The following is a 23,266-nucleotide window of genomic DNA, read 5'->3' on the forward strand; positions in this document are numbered from 1 at the left end:
GCCTGCACTGAAGCGGCCACAGCAATCTCCTCAAAGTCGTAACTCGGCCTTTGTTGCATTTCCTTTCTCTTGTTCTCCACGCGAAGTGCTGGGTTGACACAGCTGCATCCTGACAGGTTCCTTTCCCAAACAGGCCGACCAAAACGGTTTGCATAAGTTCTCGTCTTCGCCAGGACCCGCACTTTGATGGAAAGTTCTGAAAACACAAACCCCACCGAGCAGGAGAGACTACGGGAGCAGGGAGGTGACGACGAGCAGAGAAACATTGCCAAGCTCTGAAAAAACATCTCAGTTCACATTGGGTCACTTTTGTCACCATGGTTCTGGAGTCCGTTTGGGGAAGGTGTTGGGAGGGTTGGGGGGGGAGAGGAGAGTCAGCTGTGGGCTGGGTCTCAGCTGTTGTTACTGTTGTTGTAGGTTCTGCACGGTGAGGGGGAGGCGTTGGGTTGGTAGTCAAACTTGCCAAGCGGCGTGGGATAGTAGGTGGTTGTGTAGACGTTGGTCTGCTGCAGGGGCGTCGGGTAGAAGTTGGATCTTTCGTCTGGCAGCAGGTTGTTCTTGTTCAGTGTCTGGAGTGAAGCAAGACAGAAAATAAAGAGAGTCATACGCACACTTTTGGAATTATTCACATATTCTTTTTTTTCTTTTTTTACAATTTTTATTTCATTCACTGTGTTCAAACAAAACAATTAAGCATAAAAACAACAGGTACACAACAAAATGTATTCAATGGCTAAAAATGTGGATTTTGCATGATATGTCCTCTTTAAAGTTTGTTTGACACAAGTGATGTAATCTCCTTGTTGTCTAGATCTAAAAACAAACATTTGAAATAATAAAAAGCATAATGAAGAACATACTGTAGGTCCAATATAGACTACAGCTGTTCTCTCCCTGCAGGTCATTAAAATAAAGAATATCTTTAGATTTTTGCTTGCATGTGTGTGTGTGTGTGTATTTATAACCAAACAAAAACAATGAAACTAATCTAATCTGAATCGTGTCAGTTGTACTCAGTGATCCAATACATAGATGGGCACAACATCAATAGGTATTTACTGGCGCTTTCTTAAATAAAAACCTAGTCTAAAGCCCAATTCAATGCAATTGCCATCTCTCAAGGAAAAGCCAAACATTTTCCAGCGGAAGCATTTGACTAATGTAATCCATCTGAGCCACTCTGGAGACCGAGGCAGGCAGATAATCAGGTTAGAGTCGGTGAAATACACAAGCGGGGCAACATAAATTGGCCTGGGGCCGAGGGAACCTCCCGCACCAAAGTGGTGTAGTGGTACGTGGACGGCGGCTGCACGTCCAGCAGAATCTGGCCACCCCTTGTGGTCGTTAAAGCTAATGAGTTCAGGCTCTCAACGCCACGACGGTTTTCAGCGGCATGTGCAGCACACCGCAGCAATAACGACACGGTTTCAGGAGGCGGTGATGACCGTCGCTCAGAACGGGACGTGGCGCTAAGGAAAAGCCTTTTACTGCCGCAATTTAGATGTTGACTTATTATTGACAGCTCCTCCATCTGCCCCTCCCCCCCAGGTTAAGAGTCTGGGTGTCATCTTCGATAGCACCCTATCTTTTCAATCCCATATCAATAACATTACCTGGTCTGACTACTTCCACTTAAGAAACATCAACCGCCTCCGTCCCTCCCTTACCCCACACACTGCTGCCATACTTGTCCACAGCCTCGTCACCTCCCGACTGGATTACAGCAACGCTCTCCTCTTCGGCCTTCCTCAGAAATCACTTCATAAACTACAACTGGTCCAGAACTCAGCTGCTCGCATCATAACAAGAACTCCCTCTATCCACCACATCACTGCGGTCCTCCAACAGCTCCACTGGCTCCCTGTGCAGTTCTGCATTCAATACAAAATTCTCATGGTGACATTCAAGGCCCTTCACCACCTTGCCCCCCCATCTGTCAGTCCTCCTGCATATTCCCACACCCTCCTGTGCTCTTAGATGCTCATCTGCTTTACACCTGTCTGTCCCTTCCGCCCGTCTCACCACCATGGGGAGCAGAGCATTCAGCCGCTCTGCCCCCCCGCCTCTGGAACTCTCTACCACCCCTACTTAGAAACACGGACTCACTTCTCCATTTTAAATCACAACTCAAAACTCATCTATTTAAGACTGCCTATTCTCTTTAATATCAATTTCTCTGTCCCAGCCTTTGTATTTTTTAAATGTTTTTGGTTTTGACTTTGTTTCTGACATTGTGTTTTTTTATCCTTTTGTACGGTGACCTTGAGTGTCCAGAAAGGCGCCTTTTAAATAAAATGTATTATTATTATTCTTAATATTATTATTATTATTATTATTATTATTTTGTGCGAAAACAAACTGAACCAGCATTTGATCTGAGGCAGACATGACCTGTGCCGAGTCTATTTGCATGTGTTTAATCGTAAAACAACTCAAATTGAGTGAATTATTTTTGTTGATGTGACCGTACTTCATTCATTAAAGCACTGGACTAGACCAAATATCGCACAATACCTCAATATAATACTTTATGAATAACACACTTTTAAAACAACAACAACAGTGCTGACTAAGGTGCTCCACAGAAGTAAACAAAACATAATTTAGGAAAGACAGACTAAAGGTAAAAAGCAGGCAGGTAACACGATGAATCAGTGATTAGAATAATATAATGAAGTAGATAAAATCCCTGTCAAAGTCCTTCACTGGGCTTGAATGCTAGAGCGTGAAAGTGTGTTTTTAAGGGGCGAAGTCTGTTTGATGTGGGTTGCTAAATTATTCCAGGGTCACAGAGCAGCAATGAAAAATGCTCAGTCACCTCTGCGTATTAATCCAGTCTTTGGAATGACTAAAAGCCTGTGGTCAGCCGGCCCGAGGGAGCCAGATGGTTCATGTGGATGCAGATCTTCCGACAAATAAAACGGGACAGCTCCGTTAAAGTACTTAAAAACAAACAAATGGATGTCCAAATAAATAAAAAATGTATCTGGAAGCCAGTGAAGCCACGAACGAAATCCATCCAAGTTTCAAAATGAAGAGTTAAACTCTGAACGATAAAATCCATGATGTGGGTCTGTAATCCACACACGTTCAAGATCAATAACATCTTCGTAATTGTTGGTGTTTCAGTATCATCTTTTTAAAATTCTCTTTCGCTCGACCCTGGAGCTAAACTCCGAAGAACCCAGAGGGCATTTGGGGACATGATCAGTTACTAGTCTGTGTTTTGTGGGGGGTGGAGAGGGGGGGGGGGGGGGGGGGGGGGGGGGGGGGAATCAACAATATGAGTAAACTTTGAGAATTTGACAGCAAATTGCCCCATTATATGAACACAAAATAAAAATGATTTGCTTTTTGTTCCCTGCCAATTTGTAGTAGATGCAAAGCAATGGAAGTGTGCTGAATTCTTCAAATAGAACACATATATAATAAATGAGGTCATGTGCAGCTAAAAAGGCTTAAAACCTCCAAAATAAAAGTTTTCCCAGACAGAAAGGAGGAGCAAAAAGAGCAGGAGTTCATCTTTTTTCTGGTGAACCTGAGTTATATTGCAGCTAACAGTGAGTTTGGATTTTAAAAGCGTTAGGCGAAGAGATCTCTGCTCCACCTTTCGGGGTTACCTTAAACTCCATGGGCGTGTACTTCTCGTTCTTTGGTGTGGTGTTGCCTTTGTAGTTGAGGTGGTTCGGGGTTGTCGGGTGAATGACGGCCGACTCTTGCGAGGGCTTGTGGAATCGCTGGCAGTAAACGTAGATGAGGAAGGACAGCAGCCCCGCCCCGAGGAAACAGGAAACGCCAGTGGCAATTAGGTGGATGGAGGTGAAGGCTGGCAAATGAAAATGACAGAGAATAATAGATTATTCAGACAAGGAGATTCACGTATAAACCCAATATTACCACAAGGATCCACGCATTACCCTTTGACAAAATATTGGTGCTCCTAAAAATTTGTGTGATCTTCAAAACTGGATTGGTATGCTTCAGTAATCTATCCTGACTCCACGACTTTATTTCCTCTTATGATGAACAATTTATGGGCCAGACTGCTCCCTCTGGAGCTATTTTACTCCAGAATCAGTTCAAAGATGGCATGCAAGGCTGCTCTCGGTCACTTTATCCATTTGTAGCTCTGCATGGACATTGGTAATTGGTTGGGGTGAAATTTGAAAGACAGATTTCATAATGTGCTACCATCACATTAGATTTTTTTATTTTTTTATTTGAAGACCTAAATGAGGGAAGAGGGATGGGTCTGAGCGAGAAAGCAAGCGGCGAATTAGGAAGCAGCTGTCAGACTCAGAACAGCACAAAGGCAGGACACATTTTGAACTATCAAAGCTGCTGAAGGATGAAGTGCATCAAACACTGCTGGTACAAGTGTATTGGTTGATAGATATAGAGCTTTAGGAAATAACAGCAAACCTTCAAAGAACAAGTTCCAACTGGAGCAAAGTGCTGGAAAAAGAAAAGGTCAAAAAGAAAAGCACAACAATTTCCACTGGAGCTGAAACAGTTTGGAGGCTAAAGGCACACCCTAATTCATTGTGCCCCCACAGATTTACTCCTTAGGAACAAATGGGGGGTGGGGGCACAATGAGGCCACGGATGTAACAAACCAAAGCTGGAAGCCAAAATTAGCGATGTATCAATTAGAATTGGGGGGGGGGTTGATTTACGATCTACAGATTTAGTCATAGGTCATGTCTTCTCAAAGATATACTGTACATCATCTTTAAGAAGGTATAAGAACAGCATTTTATTTTTTGCCTTCCTTCTGTGAGGGGTCCATAGTTATTCATATCAAGAGGACGGGCAACGTCACACTGTGTGAGTGACAGCAGGTACTGTGATACAAGTTTTACCATCAGTTTAATGGCAAAGACAAAAGAGTTTGGGGCTTATAATTTTTGGTATGGAGACAGTGCAGACCCTTAACTGAGATTTGAGAAATATCGCCAACACTTGCAAAGTCAGCATGTCGCATGGCAGATAGAGACTGAACGCTCCAAGCACCGTGCTGCTGTCCTTTCAGTCTTCCTGGTATATGTGGAAAGACTTGCCTTCTCCTGCTCTGTTGCAACCCAGATGAACCCCAGACATGTCTGGACTGTTTGTTTACACATACTTTTTTTTTTACATCTCTACCTAATTTTTAAGCCCCTTTACTGGCATTAAAAATAGCAACATTTGAGTAACCTTTACTCAGCAACAACCTTAAGAGTGATGGGTGTTGTGTGTAGTGAGTTCACTGCTCAATACGGATTGGAGTTTTGAGTTGGTCACCATTAGAGCTGCACAATATTATGAAAACACGACATAGTAATATCATTCTGGAATATTGTGATGAAAAGAGTGATTATGAGCAACCGACATTTTACTTTTCTTTCTTTTTTATAATCACAGTCTCCCCAACACACTCCAAGAGATTTATGATCTCATCAGCTGTTGGCAAAAGTGAGAGTGAACGTCTATCCAAGAGTAGAGCTGTTTTACGCAGCCCTTGAAGTAACGTAGCGTTCCAAAACACTGAATCAAAGCAGCAATTGTGATGTTGATCCTGCAGCAAGGATTGCAATTCCATATATTGTATGACTTCTAGTCACCGACTAGCCAAATCAACCAATAATATAATTTCAAGAGTTTTCATATTCTGTTGGCATACACGTTTAAGTCCAGAATTATTCATACCCCTGGTGGATTTAGGTTTAAAGTAACCTTTTAATGTTTCTTCTGACTGAAAGTAAATCTAACGTTTGGAATGATCCACCCAGAGTCCTGACTTGTATCTGATAAAGGAATCTGCAAATGTAGCTAAAGATTAGCGTGATCGCAAGGAGGCCTTCCAGCCTCAAAGACTTGGAGCTCATTACTAAAGATAAATTGTCAAAATGCCAGTGGAATCAAGGAAAAAGCTGGTCATTGTTTGATTGCCGTAATGCCAATAAAGGCTTTCCCACTAATTATTGAGAAATATTTTTTTTACATACCATTTTTTGGTAAAAATCTAAATAAAAAAGAGAGAAAAACAGGATGTCTTGTACAGTATCTTGTCTTATTATATTTATGCCTAAATTAGCTTCAGTTAGGAAACTTTGGTTTAATTAAAATACATTTATATCCAAACATCTAAATATATATATAAATCTGCCAGGGGTATCAACAATGTCAGACCTAACTACACAAGAGGTTCGGTGATGGGCATTTAAAGTTTACTCTAATGTGACAGGTGACATTAACATAAAGTAAATACTATACTGTAAATAAATGCTGCAAGTCATTGAAAGTCGCCATTCTTAAGGGAATTCTAGAAACATGTTTTCTTCTGTGTTGGCCTTCGAAAAATGAAACCAAAACGGACCAGACTTGGAAGAACGTGGTTCTGGCTAGCTCTCAGGCCATTGCAGAGGGTGAAACAACAAACATGAAAATGCACGTTTGATGCATGAAAACACACATCGCGTTCCAGACATCTGTGGAAACATAGAGGGGGGGGAAGGGGGGGCAACACAAACTTAAACATGCACGAAACTCTGCCAGCTGTTAATCCACTTACCTCCACATTGTTGGTCCTTATCAAAACCAGATGCCGGCAGAATGACTGCGGAGAGGAGAGGAACACAAGTCAGACACACAAACAGGCATGCAAACACACACACACACACACACACACACACGCATGCACGCGTACACTATCCCCTGTCAAAATACCTCTAAAATCGGTGGTGTGGTGAGCTCAACCATATTCTCTACCATTCACAAATTAAGAGATAATTTGGAAATTAAAGGTATTACATAAAAAAGATAACATAAAGAGCTCTTTAATTGTGTGTTTAAATTGATTGTTTTCTCTTTATTAAACTGCATGTTTTGACTGATTGTTTTTCTTTCTTACAAAGATCAAGCATTCATGTATTAAATGAGTGAAATGATGATTATTTTAGTGCAGTCCAAGTGTCAGACAGGCTAAGGAGAAAATAGTTTGTGGAAAAAGGAAGTAGCGCTTGGAAGGAGACTGCAGCTGCTGGCTACAGGAAATCTGCCGAGAAGAAAAGAGGAAGTGGAATCAGATGCTTTGGTTCAATGACCTGCTGCCTGGGGTCGGAGAAAGAGGAGCGAAAACTTTTGACTCGGCCAGAGATCTGCATAGGGTGAAAAGTTTATGAGGTGATAAGGTACTGGGTGCAAGTGTTCGGTGGAGAGAGGGGGGGTTGAGGTTTGCAACCTCCCAACGGTTCTCTCAGCACATAAAAGAAGGGTGATTTGGGTACTCGTGGCTCAGATTCTCATCTCAGAAGACATGCAGCGCGGAGCAGAAGAGAAGAAGACCCAAGACGGAAGGACGATCATTGAGCCAAAGGAAGAACACGGCGCCCGTGTCTCTGAGAACCGCCGAGACTGAGTCAGATTATCTATTTTTCGTGTTTTTCCACAATTCGGGGCCAACGATCTGCAAATCCTGTCAAGAAGAACTGCTGTGGTTTTGACCTGGTTGATGAGAAGATCCTAGATGTCCAGAAGATGCGAGTTGCACCCATGAGATGTCAGCTCTGCAGTTAGACCAACCTCTCAAACCAAGGAGACGCACCTCAGGCACGGACATCAAGGCAAAGGGCTCCAGGCGTGAGTCTTTGTGAATGGGGCATCAACGGGACATCGGGTTTGCCATCGAGAGAAGGCACGTTGTTCGGCTGAACAACTCCTTATCCAGCAATCAAAGCCACTATAAGTTTCCATCTGAGGTTCAGGTCAGTTTGCTCCTCCAAATTTAAAATCCTCTCCTAAATATATTAGTAAGCAGCCTTAGATAAGAGATAGGATGTTGATTACATATTCATTTGTAATCTGTTAAATTGCTTAATGCTGTTTCTAATCCCCTGCAAAAGCATACTAATTAAAGAAGCATATAAAATTTTATTAGAAGTTGTGGACATTCAATTTGTGAGTCAACATTTTCTTGGTTCTTCTATGATTGTAAAATAGTCACGGTGCGTGGTTCTAGAAGTATTTTGGAGGTCTTAAAAGGTTGCCTTTAGCCCAAACTATAAAACAACACCCTTAGGGACTTTTGAGTCTTTAAAAAATACTGATCGTGTAACAAGTGCTGATTTATAGGAGTAGGAGCCACCGTTAACTAGGGCGGTGGTCGGGGTACAGGTGGCCTCGGGCTACTAGGTTGCCTGACCTGTCCACTGCAGAAGGGTGTGGCCCTAGGACGAAGGTGGTTAGCTGGTCAGTCGTATCCTACTCATCTAGCTGAAAAGGTCTCACAGGAATTCTAAACAGGGTAATACTCGTTAGATTCAGAGGTCCTTAGAACCCCAGCTAGTTTGAGCTTTAACCCAAAATAGGAAGGAAGTGGGGGAAGTGGGGTTTTAGTTCAAAGCCGAAGATCTGACATGGCGCCCAACGTGGGGCCCTGAGAGAGGGAGACCCCAAAAAGTAGTGGTAGGGAGTAGAAAGGCTGCTTCATAGACCACAACCTGTAACAATCTGAAGTTGAGTAGGATTGTTAGTGGCTGGCTCCGGCCGTCAGTCACAACCCTCGCAGTAACTACCGTCGGCGTAGGTGAGGGATGAGCTTTATTGAGGGTAACTGACCTGACCCATATAGTAAAGCTAGTAGCCAGTGGTCTGCACTCATCCCTGCTCCGAGGATCCAGGAGAGGCTTTGGGGCGGCAGACAACTCGAGACGACAAAGACAAAGGATGGCTGAGGCCATTGAAAATTGTGAGTCCCAGTTCTCGGATGACCTCTCTGGGCAGGAGGTACCGAGGAGAGATCCAGGAAAATCCCAGGGTCAGATGGTTGCAACTCCACGTTCTTCCATGAGAAACATCACCAGATGGGGCCGGTGGGAAGACATCCTACACGACCCTGACCTCGAGATCGGACCAGCACAGCCAGCCTGCAGGAAGCAGCCGTCAGCGCCCGATCAAGAAGAGCCTCCTGAGTGGGGGTTGTACACTGATGGTTCGAGAAGAGGGCCCGACCAAGCTGCTTACTGGGGGTTCATACTGAAGCAATGCGACAGGGAAAGATGTCGCCAGAAAGGTAGAACCCTGGGAAGTGCACAGGCTGGTGAGGCCCTGAAAGAGGACCCATCCATTTGGGAAGAAAATGGTTTTGAAACTGCCAAGGGGAAACAAGTTGCTTATCATGACCTGTGGAAGAAGATAGCCGAGTTGAGGCTGGACCTAGATCTCCAGGTGGAGCATCAGAGAGCTCACACCAGAGATGGAGCGCATTGGCGCGGGAATAATGAAGTAGACTGTTATGTCCAACAGAGAAGAATCGTCTTTGTCGGGATCGAGAAGTGGGACAGGACACCCCGGGGTCGGGTGGTCCCAGCTGTGTACGTGGATGAGGTAGTGCGGAGCGTGCATGAGGCCTTGGGACATGCAGGCGTGCTACCTACCCGTAAAGAATTGGAAGAGCAGGAACTCTGGATCCCACTAAAACACGTCCGTCGCGTGCTGAGGGGCTGTGAAGTATGTGGTCGATACAACGCAGGTCGCCGAGGGCAGCGTACGGATGGCTTAACCATTAAAGCATCGTCCCGTGGGGGTCAGTTTGCATAGATGTTGTGGGCCCCATGGGGATGACAGGAAAAAGAGGTGAGAAGTACCTTTTAGTGCTGGTAAAGCAGGTTTTAGATTGTAACACTGTGCTGCTGCACAAGAAGGGGATCCAAGGGGTGGAGCAGCTCAAGCCAGTTCTTAGCTAAGGAAAACCAGAGACCGGAGAATGGCCAGTGAATCATGCACCTTGCCACCCTATATCAGACTGGCCACTGTAACAGGGGTGGTTGTCATTAGAAGAACCACTTCAGAGCTCTGGGTAGGAAGAGCTTGGAAGAAATTGAAATGGGTTAAAAAAGGACTCCTGCCAGAAGAAGATGAGAAGTTCTTGTGGCAGAAGCTCAACTACTGCTGCACCGTTTGCCAATCTTCAATCCAGCTTGAAGTCCGCTGGCAAGTGCCGGGGAAAGGAAAAACCCTGAGTCACCATGCCTCGGGCAGCGAGCTCACTCGACTACTGAAACATCAAGTCAAGGTCACTGATGCCGAAGTATGTGGGGACTGCCGAGTACGACACCTTCCTAGTGGGATTTTTATCACATGCTGGGACCTGGGTAAAGTTTCCCCTACCTCATGCTTCTGTTCATGGAATGAAGGTAATCTGACGTACTGCACTGCCTGTCAAGAAGAGTTTAAGGAGAGGCGGCTTTTAGAAGTCGGACGTGCCTATGGTGTATAGGCTGCAGTTTATCTCAGATCTTCCATCCATGATGTTGGTGATGACCTATGCTGCCGTGTTCACCTACACCAATGCGGCCTTGGACCCTGACCCGCTGTTCAGTTCCCCCTGGCTGGCTGCCCAGGCCGGAACCTCGGCGTTAAAGGGCCTGGGTTTTTTTTATTTTTTGCTTGCTGCTCAGCTGCGAAGATTTTTTTATTTTTTTTTCCTGCCAAGATTTTTTCTCTTCAATTTTATAATCATGTAACATTAATTTCCCTAGGGTAAGGTCAATTGTTTTGAGCGGGGAGTCACAATCTTAAGGGTTTGATTCATATGGTTAACTGAAAACTCTGATAATGTCCTGGAGATCAGCTGTTTTGACCTGGATGGACTGTTCTGGGGTCCTGCAGGGACCTTGGCTGTCGAATCTGGTTGACCTCAAGAAGGGGGTGTCAAAATACCTCTAAAATCGGTGGTGTGGTGAGCTCAACCATATTCTCTACCATTCACAAATTAAGAGATAATTTGGAAATTAAAGGTATTACATAAAAAAGATAACATAAAGAGCTCTTTAATTGTGTGTTTAAATTGATTGTTTTCTCTTTATTAAACTGCATGTTTTGACTGATTGTTTTTCTTTCTTACAAAGATCAAGCATTCATGTATTAAATGAGTGAAATGATGATTATTTTAGTGCAGTCCAAGTGTCAGACAGGCTAAGGAGAAAATAGTTTGTGGAAAAAGGAAGTAGCGCTTGGAAGGAGACTGCAGCTGCTGGCTACAGGAAATCTGCCGAGAAGAAAAGAGGAAGTGGAATCAGATGCTTTGGTTCAATGACCTGCTGCCTGGGGTCGGAGAAAGAGGAGCGAAAACTTTTGACTCGGCCAGAGATCTGCATAGGGTGAAAAGTTTATGAGGTGATAAGGTACTGGGTGCAAGTGTTCGGTGGAGAGAGGGGGGGTTGAGGTTTGCAACCTCCCAACGGTTCTCTCAGCACATAAAAGAAGGGTGATTTGGGTACTCGTGGCTCAGATTCTCATCTCAGAAGACATGCAGCGCGGAGCAGAAGAGAAGAAGACCCAAGACGGAAGGACGATCATTGAGCCAAAGGAAGAACACGGCGCCCGTGTCTCTGAGAACCGCCGAGACTGAGTCAGATTATCTATTTTTCGTGTTTTTCCACAATTCGGGGCCAACGATCTGCAAATCCTGTCAAGAAGAACTGCTGTGGTTTTGACCTGGTTGATGAGAAGATCCTAGATGTCCAGAAGATGCGAGTTGCACCCATGAGATGTCAGCTCTGCAGTTAGACCAACCTCTCAAACCAAGGAGACGCACCTCAGGCACGGACATCAAGGCAAAGGGCTCCAGGCGTGAGTCTTTGTGAATGGGGCATCAACGGGACATCGGGTTTGCCATCGAGAGAAGGCACGTTGTTCGGCTGAACAACTCCTTATCCAGCAATCAAAGCCACTATAAGTTTCCATCTGAGGTTCAGGTCAGTTTGCTCCTCCAAATTTAAAATCCTCTCCTAAATATATTAGTAAGCAGCCTTAGATAAGAGATAGGATGTTGATTACATATTCATTTGTAATCTGTTAAATTGCTTAATGCTGTTTCTAATCCCCTGCAAAAGCATACTAATTAAAGAAGCATATAAAATTTTATTAGAAGTTGTGGACATTCAATTTGTGAGTCAACATTTTCTTGGTTCTTCTATGATTGTAAAATAGTCACGGTGCGTGGTTCTAGAAGTATTTTGGAGGTCTTAAAAGGTTGCCTTTAGCCCAAACTATAAAACAACACCCTTAGGGACTTTTGAGTCTTTAAAAAATACTGATCGTGTAACAAGTGCTGATTTATAGGAGTAGGAGCCACCGTTAACTAGGGCGGTGGTCGGGGTACAGGTGGCCTCGGGCTACTAGGTTGCCTGACCTGTCCACTGCAGAAGGGTGTGGCCCTAGGACGAAGGTGGTTAGCTGGTCAGTCGTATCCTACTCATCTAGCTGAAAAGGTCTCACAGGAATTCTAAACAGGGTAATACTCGTTAGATTCAGAGGTCCTTAGAACCCCAGCTAGTTTGAGCTTTAACCCAAAATAGGAAGGAAGTGGGGGAAGTGGGGTTTTAGTTCAAAGCCGAAAATCTGACACCCCGGAGAAACAGGCTTTCCGCACACAAACACCGACTGTGAAACATGCAGAAATAAGAACAGTGTATGAGGAAAATGAGAAATTGAAATGACTTCTCCATGTTGTGCAAGAGGCCCATAGAGATTATGTTCAATTTAATGTAAAAGAGGAACCTGAAACTTTCTACATGTAGATAAATGGACGGCTGAGTGAAACTCCCTCCCAGTTTTGTGCCATCAAACTGAACCTGTCTTCTAAAGAAAAAAATCATTCACTTCTCCGACACATCCCGTTCTTCTGAAACTTCTTTTCCCAAAGGGATCCAGCCCGTGCATGGGTGTCTGTGTGAGTCAACAAATTTAATTTCAGGGCCACATTTCCTGATTAATTTTCTGAGCTAATATTCCCTCCGCCCTCCCTCCTCCTCAGAGCTGCCTCCCCCTCTGCTGGAGACCTTAAGCAATCCTTCCACGGCCTCATTGAAATGTGCAATAAAGTCTGATGTGATTTGGTGTTGTGACGTCCCATTAATATTAATCGCCTTCGTCCTGACTCATTAGGGATTCCGAGACTGGAGAGCCTACGCTGGCAGGCCATGAGAGATCATTTCAGGAGAAAGTTTCCGAGATCCACATCGGCATAACAAGGTGTGCTGGGGGGCCGACAGAGTGAACTACTGACTCGCTGAATTCACGCGGACCTAATTATGGGCAATTAACAAACAGAGAGCGGTTTATAGCACAAGGATGTCAGCAACCCACATACAAACATGTTTTTGTTTATGGAGGTTTGTAAATGAGGATGATGATGGGGAGGAAGGCTAATTACCATGATTGCCACGATTGGTAATGGATGACAAAACGAGTCTGAGGGGCTAAAAGGTGAATCCGCTGCTTTGTGAAAAACATAAATACTTGTAGTATTTGTGAAAACGAGACTGACTACAGCATGGATCGACCTTTAAATTATTTCACTTAGAGCGATCTAAGCCGCAACCAGAGAGCACAAACCTCTACCAAGACCAAACAGCTCATCAATATCAGGATATTGTTGGATCTGAACCAGAATTTGCCCCTGGTCTACTTATTTCAATGTTTCATGTAAATTATCCTGGAAGTTTGCACCTCTAACAGAATCATATTGGCAATAGAAACACAACGGTGTAGAGTCTTTTTTCCCCCAGAGTAAAGACAATTAGAGCACCCTCTGTGTGTATTGACACCAGCGATAAAAATGTGTCAAAAGCATTAAAATGATCTTTTGTTGCAGCATGGTCATGTCTCAATAAAAATGCAGGGGGAAAAAAAAAAACATCATATTTGCATATACTTGTTTAGTGGGATAAAAAATGCTAACAATGCTAATTTGATATAGCTACTCATAGTAAAATGGTCATTATTTTTTGTAAAATCACCAATGGCACAATCATTAGTACCCTGAACAATTATTTAATAAATAAATAAATGCAATCGGTTTTTTGGTTGCTAAAACGTTTCTTTTTTTTTAAGTCCACCAAAAGTTTTTAGATGCTTCCAAATGATTATCGATGACCTTCTGCTTACCTGAGGTTATTCACATGACAGTCTCACCAAGTCCCCTTGTTTGAGAGCCATGAGAGAACAAAGTATTTTCTGTCTTACCTCTATCAACATAAACATGTTAAGTTGGATAAACTCTGATGGAACCAATTTATTTGATCTGTTGAAACTATGGTTTGATTCGTTAGCAAGAGTGAAAAACAAAGGATGGAAATGCACCTCGTTGCCCACTGTTAAGTATGGTGGAGGATCTGTGATGATGTGAGTATCAGGCTTTTCCAAAAGCGCCTGGATGCTTGTTGAAGTGCATGGTAACATGAACTATTTAAAATACCAGGAGAAGTAAAATAAAAAGCTGTTGCCTTCTACCAGTGAACTGGAAATTGGTCAGCTCTGGGTCTTTCAACATGTGGTAAAATCAGGCCATAAATGGTTCAGCAGACACAAAAATCAACCTTTATCCACAGCCAGCTCCAAAATCTGAATCTGACAGAGAAAAGATGAGTTGGGCCGAAGAGAAGAAAGAAGACCGGACGGAGACAAAAAGATCAGATCCTTTCATCTCAATTCCAATGCTATTTTACAAAGCATGAATACTAGTAATTGTGCCACAGGTCATTTTGCATTCAAAGCAATATGGCAAATTTTGACTGCATTTGAATATGACTTTAACCTCAATCGCAATTACGTTTTTCAAATGTTCAACATCAAGGGCGACAGACAGTTTTCAGGACTAAAAGTTTGATTCACGAGAGAATAAGAGCTTGTAATGCGTTTCGTAACACCGAAGAACACAAGACACTGTGGCATCCAAGTTTTGACAAAAAAGTCTGATTCTGCTTTTGTACCGTCAACCTCAACCTCTTGTGACATCGTGAAAGGAGGCTGAAGGTGAGAGTCGACTGACTCACCGGGTATTTCATTGCAGTCTCTTCGCTGAGTGCTGTTCCCCAAACAGGGGCTGCTGCCCTGAGCGCCACATACCCGACTCCTGGTCTGGAAGCCCGAGTCGTCACAGGTCGACCACAGTGACCAGGCCATCCATCCACCTGAAAAACAGGGGGGGGGGAAAAGAGCAATTAAAATAAACCCAGACATCCAGAGGGTCAAGTTAAACCCAAAACTGCCTGGAAACCAATGCGCCCACCCAAGCTGCCACCACCTTGCCAGCTGGCCAAGTGACCCAAACACACCAAAAGGGAGTTTGTGATGTAAACAGGATCGAAAAAGTAAACCACAAGACTTTGTTCAGCGCATAGCAGAGATATTTGTCTCCCAAGCCAGGCTTCAGCGCCGTCTCCCCGCAGCAGGCAACCAAGCAGTGAACAAAAGCTCCCTACCCAATAGGAAAAAAAAGAAAGCTCCCCACTTTCAGCACCTCCCGTAGAACTATACACTTGCTGCACTCTTTTGCCCTGCATTCAAGAGCGCTGGAGTGGAGGGAGCGCAGGGTACAGTGATGAAAGACTGATGAGAAAAAACTACTTTGGTACTCAGCTTGCTCTTGAGTGTGCAGTTTTTGGCAGAAGGAATCTTGTTAAAAAGAAAGAGGACGGACCACTTTTACCTTTCCTGTCAGTCCCGGACTGACCAACCTGCCGCTTTGTGTGAACAATCTGTTCCCTCCTTTCAGCGAAAGCCTCTGGGCACATAAAAACACCACGCAATTCAAATGTTAGAATAACCTCAACAGAGAAGAAGCCCGAGGCTCCGTGTTGGTCATCCATCCTGAACGCTCTTGCTGTGCTCAGTTCATAGGAAGCTATTTTCCCAGAGACGCTCCGGTTTATCTGCAGGTGAGACGATTTTCGGGTTTGATGGACCGTGACTGACCAACGATTAATGAACAATACCGTGTTACACTGTGTCAAGTCAAGAAGAAGAATGGCAGTTTTCAGTATCAGTGAGTTGTTTTAAACATGAGGTCAGAGCCAGCATAGAGATGGTAAAAGCTGCTGAAAATGTTGAGGCGTGATTGCCATCCATTCAGGCTGCGAGAGAGCAAGAGAGAGTGACACTTAGGCAGATAACAAGAGCACTTACCAGATTATAGCAAAGTTGCTCTGCTATATCCTTAGGAGTTTTTCTGTTTTTTTTTTTTATCTGTCAGTCATTTTAAATGGTGGATTTAGAAATGCTGGCGGCTTTTTAAAATTTTTTTTTTATTTCAATTAGGGTCTAAATTCATGAAAAATTTAGACCCTGCTAGCAATGCTAGTTTTGCTAATAGCTAATTTCAGATTCTAAACATCATGTTGCTTTTCATGTAAAATAACAGTAAAACACCAATATAAAATAATTATCACAACCCAGGCTGCTGTTTTTAGTAATGCTAACTATGCTAAGTGTGCTACTATCTAATATCAGCTGTGAATTTTGTGTTTCTTTTGACATTAGAATAAAACCTTTCCCCTACGCATCTGGCCTCTCACGCATTCGGCACAGTGCTGAAATTGCTCTTCATAATAATTAGCACTTAAATCAGGAATGCTTGAAAATGGTATTTTCATTGTAATAACTCTTAGAGAAATCAAAGTTAGCATCACTGAGCTATATAATACACTGGAGTGCTAATCACCCGCTGTTAGAAGGAGTTGCTTTGAAGCCACCGGCCGCCATATTGGTACTCCCTATTTTCTCCCAGTAACTAGGGAATATGTGCGCTACAGCATCGAATAACGAGGATTTTCTCATGTTCAGAGGGGGCTTAAAACTTTTAAAATGTTAAATGCTATATACTTTTATGTTATGTTCTAAAACTATCAAGTACTGAGAAAGTCATGTGCTGAAATATTTTGCATTTTATTCATTTAAATATATATATATATATATATATATAACATTTATAAATATATAAATAACAATATACAAAAACATATATTTACATATATGTATACATATATATACATATATACATATACACATACTTATATATACATATATGTATATTTAATATGAATAACATGTGAAATATTTCAGCACCTAATTTCCTAGTAGTTGATAGTGTTAGTACATTCACTGATTGTAGAATTACCTGTGAAACGTTTTCACACAGCCAGAAAACTGCTTGTTGTTGCAACCAAATCCTATGGGATTCTGTGAGAGTAGGGAATAGCAAGATGGCGGCCAGTGACTTCAGTTTTTCGGCAAAATCAACACTCCAGTGTATTATATTGCTCAGTGGTTAGCATGTAATAGCTACTGAAAAACTGAGATTAACCTCAAATATATGATTAGCGTATCCCTGAATTTGAATCAAATGGCCTCTGACAGGGGCATCCAATAACCTAGTGACTAATATTTATACCAGCAGAGAGTTGTTGCACCAGGACAACCCCGATACATCTATTGGGTGGATTGCCTGCTCGCCGGTATATGAGCAGACAAGCAGACAGATTGGGACCGACCGAGGGTTAACCGGATGTGTTGGGTCACGTCAAGCAGGAAATCATTAAGATGATATAACAGAGCCAGATTAGTATCTAGAGTGTGTGTATGTGTGGGTGGGTGGGGCGTAAAGCCATTGGGTACTCTTTGTAATTACCAGGGAGGCTGACGGTATGCATTACTCTCTCTGTGAAGGACAGTTTGATTGATTCCGAATGAAAAGCATCTGAGAAAAATGACAGCTTAGGAGAAGCAGCCATTTAATTCAGGCAGACAACAACAAATGCAAGTCATCCGTCTAAACACAGGCTTTACACAACAATGATCCGGGGTCATTTTTGATTTCCACGAGAATAAATATAAAAAGCAACACGAAGCGCTGTCTATTTGATATTAAAACCAGGAATCAGCCAGGCTGAAACCCTGTGGGATCTGATATTGGACTTCTAATCATCTTGGATTAGGAGACTGAGCTCATGAATTTTTCAGTGAACATGTGGGAATTGAATGGAAGAACGCGATGGAGGAATGGACAACATTTTTATACTTCCCTTGACCATCCAATTCCTCTTGTCTGGGGTAAAAAAAAAACAACAACAACTCAAAAACAGCTGAAAAAACAGCTTTGTGTTGTATTCTGAAAGCTACATTTGTAATATCAGACCAGACAGGACACCTGAAATTTAAGCCAGACATGGCGTTATTCTTAAAAAGTTTATTTAAAAGAGAAAACCTGGTGACAGACAGAGATCCTCTGCAGGAGCATGCTGGAGGCCTGGCACCGATGAAAGCTAGCCTACTCAGTGCAGAGGTGTCAGGCAGGACGGCTGAGGTTAGATCAGAGTAAAGTGTGGTATACACTTTTACTCACACTTCTTTACTTCAGTGAAAGCTTTGTCCTTCATTTAGTTAGGAAACAAAGTTAGAAAGTGTGTCGTTTAATTTCAGTGTAAATCAAGATGTCCTGCATTGACCATCAGAGATCAAACATCATGAAGACCAAGGAATACAGTACAGCCAAAAGTTAAAAAATAAAGCTGTAGATAAGTTTAAACCAGGGTTAGGTTATACAGCTACGTGTAAAGCATCTCATAGAGCACTGTTCCATCTATCAATAGGAAATGGAAAACAATATGGGTCATCTGTAAACCTACAGCGACAACCTAAGCAGACGGGTCAGGCAAGGAGAGCTTTAAGAAAAAAAAATGAAGCCTACGATTACTCTGGACGCGTTGTTTGGGATTTGGAAGTTTGGGATTTTCCACAGGCCATGTTGGGATACAGCAAACACATGGAATAAGGTTCTCTGGCTATAAGACACCCAAGGCTGATACTGAACACAAAGTGACTGCATATCTTCCACTTCATAATTAAGTTATACCTTGTGCTGGTCTGTAACACATCAAATACTAATAAAATATATTAGTGAAAATATAAAATAGGGGTATGAATAATTCAGTTTTGCAGGGCACTGTAAATGCACAACACATTTTATTGTTAATGGCCATTGATAATTACGCAGTGGACCGTTAGCATTTTATCCACAATTACAACATGAATCTCTACAGTTTGAATTATTAAACCTTGGCTGCCTCTGTTTGTTTTTTTCCTTTTCCTGTTGTTCTCCAAACATTTTTAGGGGATTTACAGTATATGTGTGGTATAAAAAAAAAAGCTCCCTATACATAAAGTATAGTTTGTTGGTTACCTGTGCAGGAATGCAAGAGCTATATAGAGCAGCGTGGGTGCCCACTGATTTTGCAGTCTGGTGGAAAGCCAACTCATAAATGTTTCTGTGTTTGGAGCCCACAAACAAAATTCAATTTTCATCCACAGTGAGAATTATCTCACACACAACTTGAAGAAAGGGAAGCAAACTCAAGTGAAGGGAGAAAAAAAAAAAGTCATGAGGCCCCTCAGTGAGTATTCATAACTCAAGTGAACCGAGACAGGAAGCAGCAGCCATGCCAGGCTAGGCTGTTATGAATTATGGGCACGGGAACTTTACTTATTCAAGATCAACTTTTTGATTTAAGATGAATGACACCCTGACAGTTCTCCCCCCCCCCCCACCCCCGTTTTAGGTGACTAAACTAAAGTTGAACTGTGTTTTGCTGAAATATCTGCCACTGATTGTGCGTTTCTCATCTCAAACAATATTAGGCACATCCTGCTCTCAGATACAAACTCTTAACACGCAGATGCATCGCGCGCGATTTCCATATGAATAACAGCACGAGTGCACCTCTTTTTTTAAAGCTTTTCCGAGAAGTTGCCATGGTGTTCAAAGCTCCAGCTGCACAGCGGGGGGTTGGCTTGTTTTCTCAGCAGGAATGTTTATCTACCCAGTTATCTAAGACTCGCACAATTCATTAGAAAAAAGATAAATGAAGCTAGCTTACCACAGGGGAGCGGCACAGAAATGTCAGAGCTACAGTGCCTTTTAGCTGTTTCACGGTTTGTCACATTGGAATCACAAACTTCAATATATTTTCAGTGAGATTTGATTCGACAGACCAGCAGTATAAGGGTTAGTTGTGAAGTACAAAGACAAAACAAATCATAAACGGATGGGTGACGGATTCCCTTCACTGGAATTGCTAAATTTGGGGTATTTCTTCTACCGGCTTTGCACTGACATTTCTGCCCTCTCTTCTTTGCGATCAGTCTGATCGGCTTTATGCTTAAGTTTGTTAAACCTCCACCTCAGTCCTAGGTCTTTGGAGCTTCTAGCTGTTATCTTTTTATTTATTTTTACCAGAACTAGGCTGTTTCATCTCCCTCCCTCCTCCCATCAACTCTGACCGGCTAACATGTCCCTGCTGAAGACAGGCACCACCACAGCGTGATGCTACTCCAGAGTTACCATGGACCTCTTACCTTCTACTCTGACTAGATTTTCTCTTTGCACAGCTTTTCATCCTGATGGCCGTGCCGTGAAAGGTTTGCAGTTGTGCTATATTTTTCCCATTTTATAATTTTTCCCATTATTGTGAGATGTTTAATCTCAATACTGTTTTATAAACAAACCCTGCTTTATACATCTTCTCAAATTTATCCTGGACCAATCTGCCTTGTTCTGTGGTCTTCATTAAATTTTTGTTGTTCAATAATGTTCTCTGACAAACCTCTGAGTTCTTCACACTGGTGGCCAATCGTTTTTATTAGGTGCGTCGAGGTAAAGGGGGCTGAATAACTCTAAGTACATGTACATTTTTATTTATAAGGATCTGTAATTAGGAAAAGCATATCAGATTTCTGTTACATTTATGCGTTACTTTGTGCTGGGCCATCACATAAAAACCCGATAGGGGACATTAGGGTTTATGCTTGTAATATCACTTAATACCATAACTGTATAAGGAAAATGTTTTTCTTGCAAGGCATTATAGATGGCCGGATCTGTTGTGAAAGGACAGAGTTGGAAGTTGAATTTCAGTCACGACCTTACCGTCACATGTGTGCGTGTTACACAGGGCCTCCTCGGTGTGCAGGCCGATGCAAATGTCTCCTCCGTTGGCGGGCGTCGGGCTGTTACAGGAGCGAGTCCGTTGGTAGTGACCACCGCCGCAGCCCACTGAACACTGAGACCAGGGAGACCAGCAGGACCATGCACCTTTCACTGCAACACACGCACACAACCACACACATTAGTTTATGATGCCTTTGTATTTGATACAAAGCGGTAAAGATAGCCACTTACTTAATGAAACAGAATACCCCACAAGGAAAGGCAAGCTCTTAACACCCTGGATTCATTTCAGTTTACCATCTAATTAAAGGTGTCAAAAGGGGTCAAATGACTGAAATCCAAGCAGAGCGCTTCAAAGGAGACGATGCGCACATGCATTTGGAAATTAGGCTGGAAATTTAGAGAGCAATAAAGTGAATAACTAGAAATAAAAAAAAAACACAAACTGTTTCCCCAATAACTACCCAGTTGTACAATACTCTGCTCAGATTTGCTTAAATTGGTTTATTTCCAAGTAATTTACTAAATCTCACGCTTGTCAAATTCTTCACACCGAGCGCCACTTCAGAAAATAGTACAATCTCCCAGTGAAAACAGAATAGGCCAAGCTTGAGTTTTGCAGTAGAGACAAAGCAGGTTTCTGTCCTGAAAACCTGAGTTATTATGGTATAACCAGGATGCATCATAAGGGATTAGCCTTTAGGGGCCTGAGTGCTTCTGCAAGGAGCTTCTAATCTGGCTCTGTCAGATATGAACTCATGGTCAATTCCAGACGCGTGCCGGGTCTGTGGGCCGCGTGACCCGGCGTGCTGGGAGGGGCGGGGCCAGCGCCAGACTTGTTGGAATGAGCTTGGAATCCGCTGATAACGGCTTGCAGTTCTAGTTGTGGTTGCTTTCAGTAGCTGCAGCGCTTTCATGTTTGATAAAAGAGTCTAGATGAGATCGGCATTAAACTGATACAACTAAAGAAGCAACAACTCAGAAATAAAATCCTAATGTATATGTTTTATGCAGTTTGTTTTATCCCCAAAACAGACTGGAAGTCAAACCCTTACAGAGATGTTTGCCAGTTGTGTGTGGACTGCTGTCCTTTGAAACATGAAGCTTTGTTACATTTAGGTTATTAGTTTAAGGCAGGACTTTGATTTACCCAGTTTCTGTTTTCTCAACAGTCAAGAATCAGAAACAAAACAATCAGATAGCTGATCCATTAGCTAAATAGAAATATGCTATTAAAGAGGTGACTGATTCACACATACAATGTTGAGATTGTCCCACACCTCACAATGGGGGAAGTCTCATAAGGTCATGGTTTGTCTACCTGCATGATAGCGTAGCTTAAAGCAGTGCTATCCTGCGCCAAACTAGTTGGGCACATCCTATCTCCTGGACAAAAAAGTCTATTATATGATGTCTTTTTTTTACAAGCATGAAAAATTCAGCTGTTTGGAAGTATTACAGGTTGGCTGTGAAAAACAAGATCAATTAAGGTGTAAAAACTAAATGGAGAGGTTTATAATGATACCTTGCAAACTTTCAGTGACCCCTGTTAAACAGCTGACTACTCAGCACACAACCTGACTAACTAACTGTAATAAGCGATACCTTATTTCACCAGGAGTAGAATTTATTGTTGTTTTTACTTCAAAACGTATTTAGTTTTAAATGTCTATGTTAGCATTAGGACGTCATAATTTCCCCAGTGATATCATACCTTACCAACCCATCCCTAGTCCTGCACAATGAGATTCAAATACCCAACCATTTGATTTTTTCACATATCGAGATATTTTTAAAAGAGATATAAGATAAGATGTATTTACATGTGCAGGTTATTTTTTTAGCCATTTCTCATATTCATCTAAAGATGTTTGTTAACATGTTTTGCCCGTGAGCCATTTGGGATAAAGCTTTGATTACTTTATAAAAATAAAAATATATTGTGATACATATCGCATATCAGCATTCAACCTAATAATATTGAGATATGTTTGGTCCTGGTACATGTGAGCCGTTCACTGTCTTCCATTCAGCTTCCATATTTGGCCTTTAAATGTATTTGTTAGTTTCTATCTGAAACCAGGAGTACAATGTATGAGAATCTAAGTATAACCAGTACTGCCACAGTGTGAGCACCCTGCTATTTAGACCTAATACACCAGATTTGATCTTTTAGACCTGACCCGGACTAAGAAACTACTAAGGCTTTTGGGTAGTTCAGCTTTTAATTCAGTAATCTCAGAACCTTAAAGTGACAAACACAACAGCTGGCAGCGTTGTCAAGGGTCCACATCTGGAATACATTTTTATCATATAGTTAAAAAGACATATTTAAGCAATTTTGCAATTTTGAAACTGTAGCATATTAAGACAATCAATGCCATAACGTTTAATTGCTCTTTTCCACTTAAACGTGCCTGAAGGCTAAAAGCAGAAATATGACGGAGAACTAACAGACCCAGAGGACAACTGCATGTGTTTCTGAAAGTCTAAATTCAG

The 23,266-nt window shown here is 42.4% G+C and overlaps 1 protein-coding gene across 2 annotated transcripts in view; it reads right to left on the reverse strand.

Moving 5' to 3' along the window:
• Positions 1-354: 354 nt before the first annotated feature.
• sema5ba (sema domain, seven thrombospondin repeats (type 1 and type 1-like), transmembrane domain (TM) and short cytoplasmic domain, (semaphorin) 5Ba) overlaps positions 355-23,266 on the reverse strand; it is a 270,882-nt gene continuing 247,970 nt past the window's right edge. Inside the window, exons 19-23 of one of the 2 annotated variants that reach the window (XM_012868532.3) lie at positions 20,747-20,917; positions 14,820-14,957; positions 6,554-6,598; positions 3,621-3,826; positions 355-569 (exon numbers count right to left, since the gene is read on the reverse strand). In XM_012868532.3, the coding sequence (XP_012723986.2) occupies positions 393-569; positions 3,621-3,826; positions 6,554-6,598; positions 14,820-14,957; positions 20,747-20,917 (737 nt within the window). In that variant the 3' untranslated portion in view covers positions 355-392. The remainder of the gene's footprint in view (positions 570-3,620; positions 3,827-6,553; positions 6,599-14,819; positions 14,958-20,746; positions 20,918-23,266) is intronic. The other variant, XM_036139025.1, reaches the window with a different exon arrangement.

Source organism: Fundulus heteroclitus, chromosome 7, assembly GCF_011125445.2.
Source record: "Fundulus heteroclitus isolate FHET01 chromosome 7, MU-UCD_Fhet_4.1, whole genome shotgun sequence".
Classification (NCBI taxonomy): Eukaryota; Metazoa; Chordata; class Actinopteri; order Cyprinodontiformes; family Fundulidae; genus Fundulus; species Fundulus heteroclitus.